The sequence below is a fragment of the Hemicordylus capensis genome, chromosome 5, assembly GCF_027244095.1.
Source record: "Hemicordylus capensis ecotype Gifberg chromosome 5, rHemCap1.1.pri, whole genome shotgun sequence".
Taxonomy (NCBI): domain Eukaryota; kingdom Metazoa; phylum Chordata; class Lepidosauria; order Squamata; family Cordylidae; genus Hemicordylus; species Hemicordylus capensis.
The window spans coordinates 234,558,968-234,572,131 of record NC_069661.1 but is presented as its reverse complement, the minus strand read 5'-3'; the positions used below and the strand labels follow the sequence as shown (position 1 = coordinate 234,572,131).

The 13,164-nt window shown below is 41.2% G+C and overlaps 1 protein-coding gene and 1 non-coding gene across 8 annotated transcripts in view; both read right to left on the bottom strand.

The window, feature by feature from the left end:
* DENND5B (DENN domain containing 5B) overlaps positions 1–13,164 on the bottom strand; it is a 149,941-nt gene that overhangs the window by 52,784 nt on the left and 83,993 nt on the right. For all 7 annotated transcript variants that reach the window (XM_053253502.1, XM_053253504.1, XM_053253498.1 and 4 more), the window contains 2 exons: positions 8,503–8,690; positions 845–1,381 (listed from right to left, as the gene is read on the bottom strand). In XM_053253502.1, coding sequence (XP_053109477.1) covers positions 845–1,381; positions 8,503–8,690 — 725 coding nt within the window. The remainder of the gene's footprint in view (positions 1–844; positions 1,382–8,502; positions 8,691–13,164) is intronic.
* On the bottom strand, positions 2,148–2,225 carry TRNAP-UGG (transfer RNA proline (anticodon UGG)). The gene has a single exon. It is a non-coding gene; the product is annotated as a tRNA-Pro (tRNA).

The following is a 13,164-nucleotide window of genomic DNA, read 5'->3' as shown; positions in this document are numbered from 1 at the left end:
TAGTGGCACCAGGCTGAACAGGGTTCATAACCAGGTTTCCTTGTTCTATTTAAATTATGTATTTTGTGAATATACAAGTGACTTGCTTTAAAGGGAGTTTCTACTGACAAGGCCTAAATAACCCTTGTATACACTTGCTGAGCAATGTTTGATACCAAAAGTTAGGCAACCTTTTTGTTCTCAGGATGGGGGTGGGTGGGGGATCTCAACATGTAACATAGGGATAGGCAACCTTGGTGCTCTAGCTGTTGTTGAACTACAAGTCCCACAATAAATTGTGGCTGGGGATGATGGGACTTGTAGTTCAACAACCACTGAAGCATGAACTTGCCTACCACCGATGTAACATAGCAGCACATGTAAAGCTGTCACATTACTTGGTCTCTCTCTACTGACAGCAACTATCCAAAGTTTTGGAAAAAGAGATTTCTCAAACTTGCTACTACTACTTTGAGCTGAGATACCAGGGACCGAATCTGGGACCTGGGACCTTATACATAAAAAGCCTGAGCTACAGCAGGTCTTGACAAATCCCAGACACTAGGGAGCCATAGCGCCTAGAAATTTAACTGTGGTGCCTAGACTGGGACAGAAGCAGAGATATTTAATAAAATCTTATTTGCCCCAGGCAGCCTCGTTTCTGTTCTAAGGATGTTTCTTATGTAAAGGATAAACAGAAGCCCATTTACCCTCCCCCTCCACAATGCCCATCGCTAAGTCAGGTAATTTTGTCAAGCATCCACTGACTGACTCCTAATAAAATTTGTCAAGGCCTGAACTGCTAGCCTGTAAAATGAAGCCAATTAAATCAGCTTAGAGAGAGAAAAGACATGGCTGCTTTTACTTTGTCAAAGTTCTGCATCTGTTCCCTGTTTGTCAGCCACGATTCCCTGTCTTGTGCCGCTTGAATGACGAAAGCCTCGTAATCGGAAAACATCTGCGTGAAGCGGTTGGCAAAGACCTCCCGAAGCTGCACGTTGAGCTTGTAGTCCCTCAGCTCGCCTTCTTCGTACTGAAGCTTAACATCTCTTTCCTTTTCTGCCAGAGAAGTGGTAATACTCATTTTATCCACGGCCACCCCTGTCCTCTTTGCCAAAGCATGGAGGCGGGCGATGGTTTCATTGCCTTTAAGCAGCTCATACATATTGATGGTGTTGCTAGGGATATTCCCGTTCTTCTTGTCATTGGCCAAGTCATTAAGGACCAGGTTCTTCAGCTTGGTGGCACTCTCGCTACAATGGAAGGTACCCTCCAGGGGAATTCCAAACTGAAGGAGAACTTCAGAGATTTCTTGGATGAAATCTAGCTTGTTGGGAAACTGAGGAAGTTCCTCTGGTAGCTCGATAAAGTGGTTATCGATATCCACAAAGCAGAGGTTAGCCTAGGAAAAAATATAAACCAAACATATGTTATAGAGTTGCTAACTGAGCAAGACATCTTTTAAAGTGGTGATTTTCTTATATTTAGCAGGGGGAGAGCAAATGGCCCTGTCCATCACCAGCACAGCATCCCTCCAGTGGCTGTTGCTGGTATCTGCCTTATGTTTCTTTTTAGATTGTGAGCACTTTGGGGACAGGGGACCATCTTATTTATGTATTATTTATTTTTCTATGTAAACTGCTTTTAGAACTTTGGTTGAAGAGCAGTATATAAATATTTGTAGTTGTGGCTGGAAAGGTTGTGCCATCGAGTCAGTGTTGACTCCTGGCGACCACAGAGCCCTGTGGTTGTCTTTGGTAGAATACAGGAGGGGTTTACCATTGCCATCTTCCTCACAGTATGAGATGATGCCTTTCAGCACCTTCCTATATTGCTGCTGCCCGATATAGGAGTTTCTCGTAGTCTGGGAAACACACCAGCGGGGATTCAAACTAACAGCCTCCTGCTCTCTAGGCAGGTTACTTCCCAATTTCCCAGGTGGGAAATGCCCAACTTCTATTCCAGTGGCCCTCTGCAGTGGAAAGAGTAGGATGTTTAGACATAAATGTGTATAGATACAAATCCCTCACTTGGCTAGCGAAATGCAATAGATAGGAACAAAGGAAGCTGTCTTATACACATTCAGACCATTAGTCCATCTAGCTCAGTCATATCTAACTGGCAGCAGTTTCCCAAGCTTTCAGGCACAAACCTTCCCCAGTGCCACCTGGAGATGTCAGGGATTGAACCTGGGACCTTCTGCATCCAAAGCAGATGTTCTACCACTGAGCTACAGCCTCATCCCCTAAGGGGAATATTTTACAACAGACACTGCTCACATTCAGTCACTCATCCAAATGCAAGAAGATGACAAACCTTACCTAGCAAAGGAGACATGCTTGCTATTGCAGATTGGTTCTTCTCCCCAGACACTAGGCAAATTGTTATTTCAGCTCAAACCACCTTCACAGGGCTGCTTTGATGTACTTTTAACAATTAAAATTTGTGGTTTGGGTAGCCAACAAGATGCAAACTCTCACCATAGCCCACCACACACAAACTCTTTTGGGAAAGTATCTCTGTGCTGATAGGACAGTCAGAGAAAACAAAACACTGAACTTGTGATCAAACCAACTACCAAATGTTACAAATCTGCCTGCTGCTTTCACATCTTTATCATATACACTAGAAAAGCAGACATGGCATGTAGGCTCAGATCCAAGTTAACTAAGTATTGTAATCCTTGCACTGCAACTGAGGCAGAAGAGTTTTATCTTAAGTACAAGAGTTGCCATTCAGTGTTCTCTCTAATTTTTTTCATCTGTGTGCAGAATGAGTTTTGTTCTGGGTGGCAGTATCAAGGCAGTGTGCACGCATGTGCATTCAGAATGGGGCCTTCTCGATTCAACCTGAGCGGGATCTGAAATCAACTGAGTGGACATTAACAAAACTTGTGAGCAAACGCATGTGCACATGCCTCAAGAGGGAACACTGCTGCCATTCTCCATAGCCCTGCAAAGGCAGAGCAAGTGTTATAAGGAGCCAATAAACTAGCTGTGCTCAAGGCATGCCTTGCAGAGCAGCAACAGTGAGGAGGATATGATTTTAGCTTCTCTCCTCTCTTCACAAAGATCTTTTTTGCTGCCACAAATATGTCCCTGAGGGTCACACAGCCTCACAGGGCTGTACAGAATGTCAGCCAAGGATTTAAACCAATTAAATACTGCCAAAATCACAACGTATTCAACATGGTTTAAAGAGAAGGGATACATTTTATAGGAGAATAAAAGTATTAAAGTATTAAAAGCAGAAACAGAACAAAATAAAACACTACCATCCCTTCAAATGATTCAGGCAATGCATTGTACTGGACCCAAATATTTTTGTTTTCAGCAGACAAAACTAACTCCTCTTCCCACCACAGAATAAATATAACCACTCATTTGCTTTTCTTTAACAATGCTCAGATTTTGCTGCCTGTGAGAGCTGCCTAATGATAAAGGCCAGCCTTAGCCATTATATATTCGCAATATTTAAGAATGTACATCGTGACCGCTCTTCTCGAGTGGATCTTCTGCTTGAAAGTGAAAGTGTGGGGTATTTTTGAGGGCTCGGTTTATATACAGTGATGGCCTGGAAAAGATTAATTTTTCTTCTAAATGCAGCTTGTATCTGAAATTCATTGCTCATGAATTTGTGGTGCTGAATGAGGCAAGTGTTAAAACCCGTTTGTTTCCCCTGAGGGAACTGAGGCCTCAGATGTACCAAGCATGACAAAAGTAGCATAATGGGAGACCTAGATATTCACAAGGGCAACAGCAACTCGTTCTTGTTAGTCTTTGAACTCATGTTTAATTGGTACCAGTGCTCTGTCATTCTCCCTAGGGCATGGTGAGGAAGTCCACTTGGAATGGGCTATAAGCACTGGGAAGCTGTCATCTGAACAAATCCCCACATTACATTAATGAGAACTTCCATGTGTTGTTGGTTTTAAACACACTTTCAACACAACAACAACAACAGGACATAAAGCAGGGAAGAACTTCAAATGCAGTATTCCAAGGTTATTTTTAATATGCTGTATGTATTAAAATAGAAATCAATTCCCATAGCTTTCCATGCTTGCACTGACATGCACCAATGAGAGGGAACTAAAAAAAGATACTGGCTGATATGAGGAGGAAAATTACTCAGAGAAGTCCCAGTGAGCCTAACTTGTCCTTTTAATTTAATTGGGACTACTTTTGAGTAATTTTCCTCCTCACTTTGGCCACTGTTCAGAACTAATCTGTTTGCACATACAGTGGTTAAGTAGTCTGCAGTACTGTAATTCTTTTTATGCTCTCAACTCAGAGGGACTATTCCCTTATCAATATTTTATTTCAAAGGCTTTTTTAATATCAGCTCTGCATAACCATTTAAAAAATGTTAAATGAGATTTGAACCCAGAAAGGCTTCTGGGATTCCTGCTTCAAAAAATACCCAGTGATCATTCTAATGCCGATTAGCACTCTTAACATGATGGCCAGTTGTTAGAATTTTATCTCAAGTGCTCAACGGTTTATATTTAGTCCTAAGAGCTTGGAACTTGGCCCTTGGCCTGAACAATAAAGAGGAACACAGAAGTGAACCATAATTCACTAGTGCTCATGAGCTAAAGGACCAAAGCCCGGCTTTCAAAACATCAAACATTTAATTCAGTCTCCAACCCCCTCCCCTTCTCTATGACTTGTGGATTCATTTCTCAGTAGATGCAAGAGCAGCATGAACAAAAATTTAATAAATTGCAAGCTTGTAAAAATCAGAGACAATTTATAACCAAAAGACAGAATGAAGCTGTACGAGATACCCTTGGCATGATACCAGCACTTACAATGGCATTTATTTAATCTGATTTACCATGACTATCAAATTCAAAAGGCAAATAAGATGGTTGCTTCTAAAAACCAGTTTGCAGCATGAAAGCAGGGAACATGTGTCTAATAGAAGACCAGAGTGCAAATGACATGCATTGTAAATAAGATCTCATTGAAAACCATGGCTGGATGACAGCTTCAATGCCAAAATGCAATAATTTTCAGATAACACATTTCACAACGTTACAGTATTTCATCATGGAAGAAAATGCATGAAATAGAAACCAAGTCACAGTCATTTTATTCTGCCACTGTATAAAGCACTGAAATTTAACAATACAGCATGATTTGTATCATGAATGTTATAGAAAGGTGGATTGCATGCAGAAGATTCCAAGTTACCTCCCTGGCACCTCCAAGATAGGGCCGAGAGGGACTCCTGCCTGTAACCTTGGAGAAGCCACTGTTAGTCTGTATAGGCAATACTGAACTAGATGGGAAATGGTCTGACTCGGTATTTTATTTATTTTATTTTATTTATTTAACACATTTCTATACCGCCCTAACCCAAGGTCTCAGGGCGGTTCACAACAACAAATACTAAAAACAATTTAATAATAAACAATCAAAAGTTTAAAAATTTAAAAGTTAAAAAGCTAAAAAGCTTGGGTAAAAAGATGAGTCTTTAAATCCCTTTTAAAAGCCACTAGAGATGGGGAGACTCTTATTCTCACAGGAAGTGCGTTCCAAAGTCTCGGGGCAACAACAGAGAAGGCTCGTCCCTGGGTGGCCAACAAACGACATGAAGGTAGCCACAGACGAGCCTCCCCTGATGAACATAGTGGACGATGGGGATCATGCAGAATAAGGCAGCTTCTTATATTCCTATTACACTCAGCACTGCAAGGGATTGAAGGGGTCTTCAAGATATCCCATGAGGGATTTGGGGGAAAGCAGAGCTGGCATTAAACTCTCACAGGAGGTCTGTGCTACAAAAAAGAAATACACCAACTGCTTCTGTCCTCTTGGTATGTAGAAGACCCAAGTTCCCTGGGGCATGGGCACGGACACTATGGAGTGGAGTTCCTCTTACAGATCCCAGTCCTACCATCTTTGGTTCCATCTACTACCACCACCACCACCACCACCACCACCACCACCACAATATTTATATACCGCTCGTCAAGTTCTCAAAGTTCTCTTTTCTTACATAGAAAAATAAATAATACACCAAGAAGGTGGTCCCCTGTCCCCAATGGGCTCACAATCTAAAAAGAAACATAAGACATACCAGCAACAGCCACTGGAGGGATGCTGTGCTGGGGTTGGATAGGGCCAATTGCTCATCTCCTGCTAAATATAAGAGAATCACCACTTTGAAAGATGCCTCTTTGCTTAGTTAGCAGGGACCAATAAAGTATAGATGGTCAGCTACATGAACATGAGGTATAAGAGCATGTAGGCAAGCGTCATCAGTGTTATGATCCCAACCTTGAGTAATAGAATGCAGTCTGAGGCTGTGGAGGAGCAGTCGGACTTTAGGAGCCAGCCCCAGGCCTAACCCTATGTCCTGACCTACATGGAGCCTGAGCCTACATGGGAGACCCTGGAACTGGCACTCACTGAGCCCAAGTCCCCCACACCTGTTGTGGAATTGTGGCCTATTCCACAACAGGTACTCCACACTCCCCAAAGCCTGCACACTAGTACTGGCAATGGGCTGGAAGGGACTTGATGGGACAGAGGAGAAGTGCTGGACTCCAGGCCAGAGGACGACTCCTTTAAATCTATCTTGTCTCCAGGCAGGGAGGAGGAGCCTGGGAGGCATAGTCTGAGGTTGGAGGTCCTGAAGACCTCCTTCCAACTTTGGCTCTTGTTGGAGCATATTGCTCACTCGGAGCTATCCAGGGTTCTGCAACCCTAAATGCCTTGTGGCTTCTTCATTCCGGGACAGGACATCAAGACAGACAACAGTAGTTTCTCATATTTCTTTGTAACCATGTATATGTTTTCATAAGTGTAACTCCAGATACTTAACAACAAACCTCAGAAGGGTATCTATGTTAGTCTTCTAAAGTAAAACATAAGGAGCACCACATTTAATGTGGCATAAAGATTTATGGGCTAAATCCCATACAAGTTTGATACAGGGACATAATGTGTGAATAACTGTACCTGTGTACACTGTACATGTAAGACTGAAATGTTCCGTCGGGTGTTCGGTTGCTGAGATAGCTGGTTGTAGAGTGGTAATCCATGGTTACAATGTCATGTGGAATGAGTCCTGTATGGGGTTGGGGTTATGATGTTATTTAAGATGTATTTTATAGAACTGTGTTGCTGTGTACGTTATTGCTCGTAAGCCGCCCTGAGTCCTATGGGAGTAGGGCGATATATAAATCTAACCAACTAAATAAATAAATAAATAAATACACTTGTACAAGAGCTGGACTTAATAGGTCCATTCATGTGTTATGTTCAACACTCGTACGATGAGTGTATAGTGTACATAGGTACAGTCATTCACAAGTTCTGTTGAACACAGGTACAGAAGTACACTTTCTCTCTGTAGCAAGCATTTGAAGGGCCTGTATCCAGGTTCTCTTTTAAAACAGAGAACAGAGGTACAGTCATTCACACAAACACATGTACGGGTTTACAGACATCTGTACACTCATACAGCATAATGTCTGAAACAGGTTAATATGTTAATAGGGCTATAGGATCTTCTTGTTCTTGAGGCAAGGGGAGCAGGATCTTCTTGTTTTACATGGGACAAGGGGAGTTGGGGAAGAAACAGAGGAAGGAGCAGACGTGCTCTAGGCTGATTTTCTTTCTGCCCCCCATAATACAATTCCACGTATGCATGGGGGCAAAACGTCATCTGAACAAGGTCTTTGTGTCAATATTTACCCTTTGATCCTTTTGCTCAGAAGGGCAACATAAGGGCCATAAGAAGCACCTCACCTAAACCCTATAAGACATTATGTTGAACACTAAAGGTAAAGTGTGCCGTCAAGTCGATTTCGACTCATGGAGCCCACAGAGCCCTGTGGTTTTCTTTGGCAGAATACAGCAGGGGTTTACCATTGCCACCTCCTGTGCAGTATGAGATGGTGCCTTTCAGCATCTTCCTATATCGCTGCTGTCCGATATAGGTGTTCCCCATAGTCTGGGAAACATACCAGCAAGGATTTGAACCAGCAACCTTCTGGTTGTTAGTCAAGGACTTCCCCACTGCGCCACTTAAGGTGACTTGTATGACGAATATACAGTGTACACAGGTACAGATTTCTACACAGGTACAGTTATTCACAGTTATACAGTTATTTATGTTGAACGCGGGTACAGCAGTCCACTTCCTATCTGTACTATGCATTTGAGGGGCCTGTACTCTGGTTCACTTTAAAAATGAACGCAGGTACATCATTCACACAAACACAAGTACAAGTGTATAGATATCTGTATTCTAGGACAGGATAGTGTCTGAATAGGGCACTAGATATTCATGTCCAGAGAGGATGCACATTTAAGCAGACTACCAAGGGATTCTGTCTGCTCCAAAACCAAGGAAGCCAGCCGCAGGGGAGGGGAAAAGAAAAAAGTCCTATACACACTGCTTACACTATTTAGTTCTCCACTTGCAGCAAATCTCTCTGTGTGTGTGTGTCAAATTTACTGTCTCAAGGAGCCAACATTCTGCACAGCATTAGGAATCAACATTCACCTCTTGGGGAAGTTCCAGTTTGGAACGGTCCGTTCCCTCCTTGGACTGCAGGCCCATCAAGTAAGGTACTGGAGCATCAAGGAAATGTAGGAGAGAGGCAGGGAGGATGGGGACGTATACATGCTGCCACTGAAATGGAAACAGCAGCGTGGTGATCCCTTCTGCGACTGTCATCAGGCGCTGGTAGTCTAAACAGAGAAAGCCCACACAGAATTACCATTTACCATCGTGGCTTTAGAAAACCCATGCACATTTCAACATCAGACAGATGGCAACTGCAGAGCATTTCTTAAACCCACAGGATAATTTTAGAGTTATTCATCAGCTTGATTTAATGTGCAGTGTGGAGTTCGCTGCCTGTTTAAAATGTATTAAAATATTAACTCTGGCATAAATCGCAGAAAGGACACTATGAAATTTTAAGAAAGCAGATCCAGCTATCTTACAAAACTCGGGGGGGGGGAGTGAATTTAAGAGCAAAACCAAGAATGTGCAGAGAATGGAAGAGCAGAATTATTGTTTTGTTTAATTGCCACAGGAATGGCCATATGCTGATGAGATTAGAAAGGAATGAATATAGAGGAAGAATTGCTGTCACATCCTTTTTTGCTCATAATTGCTCATTAGATTGGATTTTCAGCTCATGCCTTAGCAACTTCCAGGTTCCAAGCCAGTCTACAAAACCACCTTAAGATAGAATTAGCTACACAGACCTTTAAAAAGCCCTAGGACTTATTTGTACAATTTCCATTCAATCACTCCACTCAAATTCTCAACTATATGGTCAGCATGTTATTACAACATGGTGCTGAACACAGCTGCCAGATTAAAATTGGATGTGCACAGGGAGATCATATCACCCTAATATGAAAAGAACTGCACTGGCTACTGATTAATTCTTGGGTCCAATTCAAGATGCTGGTTATCAATCGTAAATTGGCTTGGACCCAGTTATTTGAAGGACCACTTACTCCACTTAAATGAATCTTCCTGCATCTTCTGTGTTGAGAATGTAGGGCAGCTCTACGTACCAATTATAGTAATATAGGAAGTTACCTCATACCAAGTCAGACTATTGTTCCATCTAGCTCAGTATTGTCTACACTGAAAGCGGTTCTCCCAGGTTTCAGGCAAAAGTCTTTCTAAGACCTACCTGGAAATGCCAGGGATTTCAATGGGAGGCAATAGGAGGGTCTTTCACTGTTAAGTGTTGCTGGTGTGGATAGGAATGGTTGCTGTTTTTGCTGGAATATATTTGCTGTTCTGCCTTCTGTTTATATTGTATTTTTGTTGTTTTATAAGAGATATTTTTGTGTTATACACTGCCTTGAGGATGATGTGACAGGAAGGAGACAAGTCTAAACAATTAAACTACTACTCTTATGTTAGTGATATTTTCCTCCAAATACAGAAAAGATGTATCTGCATTACTTTTTGTTCTGTTAGCAGATGAGCTCCACAGTCCAGGCTCATTCATGACTCCATGTAGTATATGCACACCAGAATAAGTCAGACTAACAAAGACTGTTGATGGAAAAAATTAAGATCAGTGCCCTTTCAAATATATTACCCATTTTTATGGTCAGTACTGTATTAAAACAAGATTTTATGTTCCATCCCTTAGGGTTTTGTTAAAAATATCTTTAAACCCACCTGTTTAAAGAGGTTTTTTAAAGTCTTAACTATAGTCTGATAGGTTTTTAATTAAGTTCTTATTTTTAACTGGATTTGTTTTCATTAATTTTATTCTATGCTCTTTTTAAAAAAAATGTGAGCCATCCCAAGCAGTATTAAACTGGAGGGGCAGGATATAAATCTTTTAAATTAATTAATTAAATTTTAGAACATCCAAAAAACTGCCATCATTTACCAAGGATCGGCAGTTTAATGACCAGACATTACATGAACAGAAAAAGTCATAAGAAGTGTTAACACACAACCACCCTCTTCCTGGGCCATGTTCGTCTCTCTTGCACTCATTCCATGTTTGTGTCAGCAACAAAGAGCCCATTCAGCTGTTTATTAGTTGTGGGTATTTCAGTTGTCCTTGCAACTCATCCTTCCAATTCCCTGTTTCTACTCTTTCTTCAATGAAAGAGGCTGGTTTTTGAGTGGTCACCACACAAAGCTGAACTCCAAATTGCCTCAGGAGCTTGCCCTTCTCCTTGCTGGTTAGATGCATGAGTTGCACCTTGAACAATTCAGCAAAAAATAGTAATGAGCTGCAATTCATGAACTGGCTTTCAAACATTATCTCAGGGATCCTAAACCTTGGGTCCCGAGATGCTGATGGACCGCAACTCTCATCAACCCCAGCCACAATGGCTGAAGACCACTGTGGCTCGGGATGATGTGAGTTGTAGTTCAATAACTTCTGGAAACCCATGGTTGAGAACCATTACATTATCTGATCCTCCAAGGGGCTTCCTGGTCTGCACACTGGCACTCCTTTTGTTGAGCCACTCAAAAGGTACAGAGGAAAGGATGATGGGCAGGACCTTTTGTTTCCCCAAGTCCCACCATAGCTCCAACCACCATTGGTTCTTCTTGACCTGGCCTGCCTTTATGTGCTGCCATTTACAGATTTTAACACAGAGACCACAAAGACCACAATCATGCAATCTTGCACATCACTAAGTTTGGCCCAAAGACCAAGGACCTCTGGTGGAAATCCACTGGGCACCTGATTTGAGTCTACTGTAGAAAGATCAAAATGTTTATAAAAATGTATTCTAGTCTCTGAGGTAAACATGAGATCCTTTAATCTAGCTATCTGGTCCTTTAAATAGTTTCTGAAATAAAGATGCCCACGAACTAAGAAAAATTTGAACTGCTAGACCAAGAGAACCCAAATCCTTGCCTAAATTGCCTGTAGGCACACATCCAAGACATATTTCCTAGTTTCTGCAGAGTGAACAATTTAATTCATCCCTCTCCAGTAGCAATCTTGTGTCAGTAGCATTTTGTTACTGATCCTCAGGAAATTGTATTTGCTGCCTCAGAGAGGGATTATTTTGAAACTGCTGGGAAACTTCTTCCTCTCCCAAATGAATTATACCTTCTTGAGCATAAGGAAAAGCTCTATTTTAAAAATAAATATATTTTAAAAACCTTCAAGGGGCAACATAGAAATTCAGAGAGAGGCAAGTTTAAAAGCTGAGGTAATTGCTTAAAAAAAAAATCAGACTAGAATACCCTAGGAAGCTGTTTAAAATTTGTTAGAAAAAACATTTTGAGTGTAATGCCTTGAGCTCAGCAGTTAAAAGGGTTAATCCCTAAAATATAAATGAAACCTTTTCACAGAAGCTGTTGTATTCCTAAAGGTTATAATTTTCTGGGAAGAACAACATTGCCTTCTGCAGTGGCCCATCTTTAACATGCTATAGACTAAATTTGTAACAAAATAAAGAGCATTCTGACAGTTCAGATAAATGTGCTTTGCCCTAAAAAAGTTGTCTGCTATTTCAGACTTGAAATCTCATTTTTGAAAGTTTTGTCACAATGAATGACAAGGAGGAATTATTCAGGGATACAAAATTGTACATATGGCAAACAGCACTGGTACAGAAAATTAAGAAAAACAATTAACTCATTTTGTTGATGACTGCTCTCTCAACCTTGTTCTCTGGTCTTGTAAAGCCACATATCTGACCTTTTAACTACCTCAAATGTTTGCTATGAACACAAAACACAAGAATTGTAAAACATTTAGTACAATGACATGCTATGGTCATGAATACATATTTTTAAAGGCCATCATCATATTGTTTGAGCATCTGCAGTGCTGATCCCAAATTATTTAGTACCATTGCATTCAATATGTCATTCTAATTGATCAGTAGCAAGCTTCCTATTTGCACTGAATTCTTCAGGCAGGAGCAGCTGCTATCTAAATACAATTGGTCTTAGAAAGTCAATATCAAATTCAAATTTATTTGTGCAACACATCACTGCCACCAGTCATATACAACAGCACTTAATACTGTTAACATTATAGAGACAAATAATATGCATTTTCAAATATTTTATGGTGAGGGAGAAATCAAGGGAAGCACATCATCGTAGACTCTGAGAGTTGGAAAGGACCTTTGAGCTCTTCTAGTCCCACCCTCTGCTCGGTGCAGGAAACTCGGCAGCATTCCTGACAGATGGCCCTCCAGTCTCTGTTTCAAGACCTCCAGCAAAGTAGAGCTGATCCTTGCATGAGGCAGACTGTTCCACAGTCAAACAACTTTTACAGCTGGAAGCTCTTCCTAATATCTAGCCTAAGTCTGATTCCTTGAAACTTGAATCCAATGGCTTCAGTTGTGCTTGTCAGGAGCAACATAAGGTGATAACTGACTAAATTTGATCACAAGCTGTCACTAGCAATAAATATGAGTTACTGAACAAGTGGCATATAGACACCAGGTCAGGATTCTGCTGTTAGCTGAACTTTTGACCTTAGCTGTGGCTGATTTACAGCTCAATCCTGTGTCTGTTCAATCTGAAGCAAATTCAGTGGAATCTATTCCTAAGTAAAGGAGCATAAGATTACAGCGCCAGTTGGTTTCATTCAATTGCTGAGGGTATTTTTTCCACTCTCACTGGTTCTCATGTTTCATGTGGGTTTTATTGGTTGTTTTAACTAATCAGTGTTTATTGCAGTGTTTTTATGTGTCT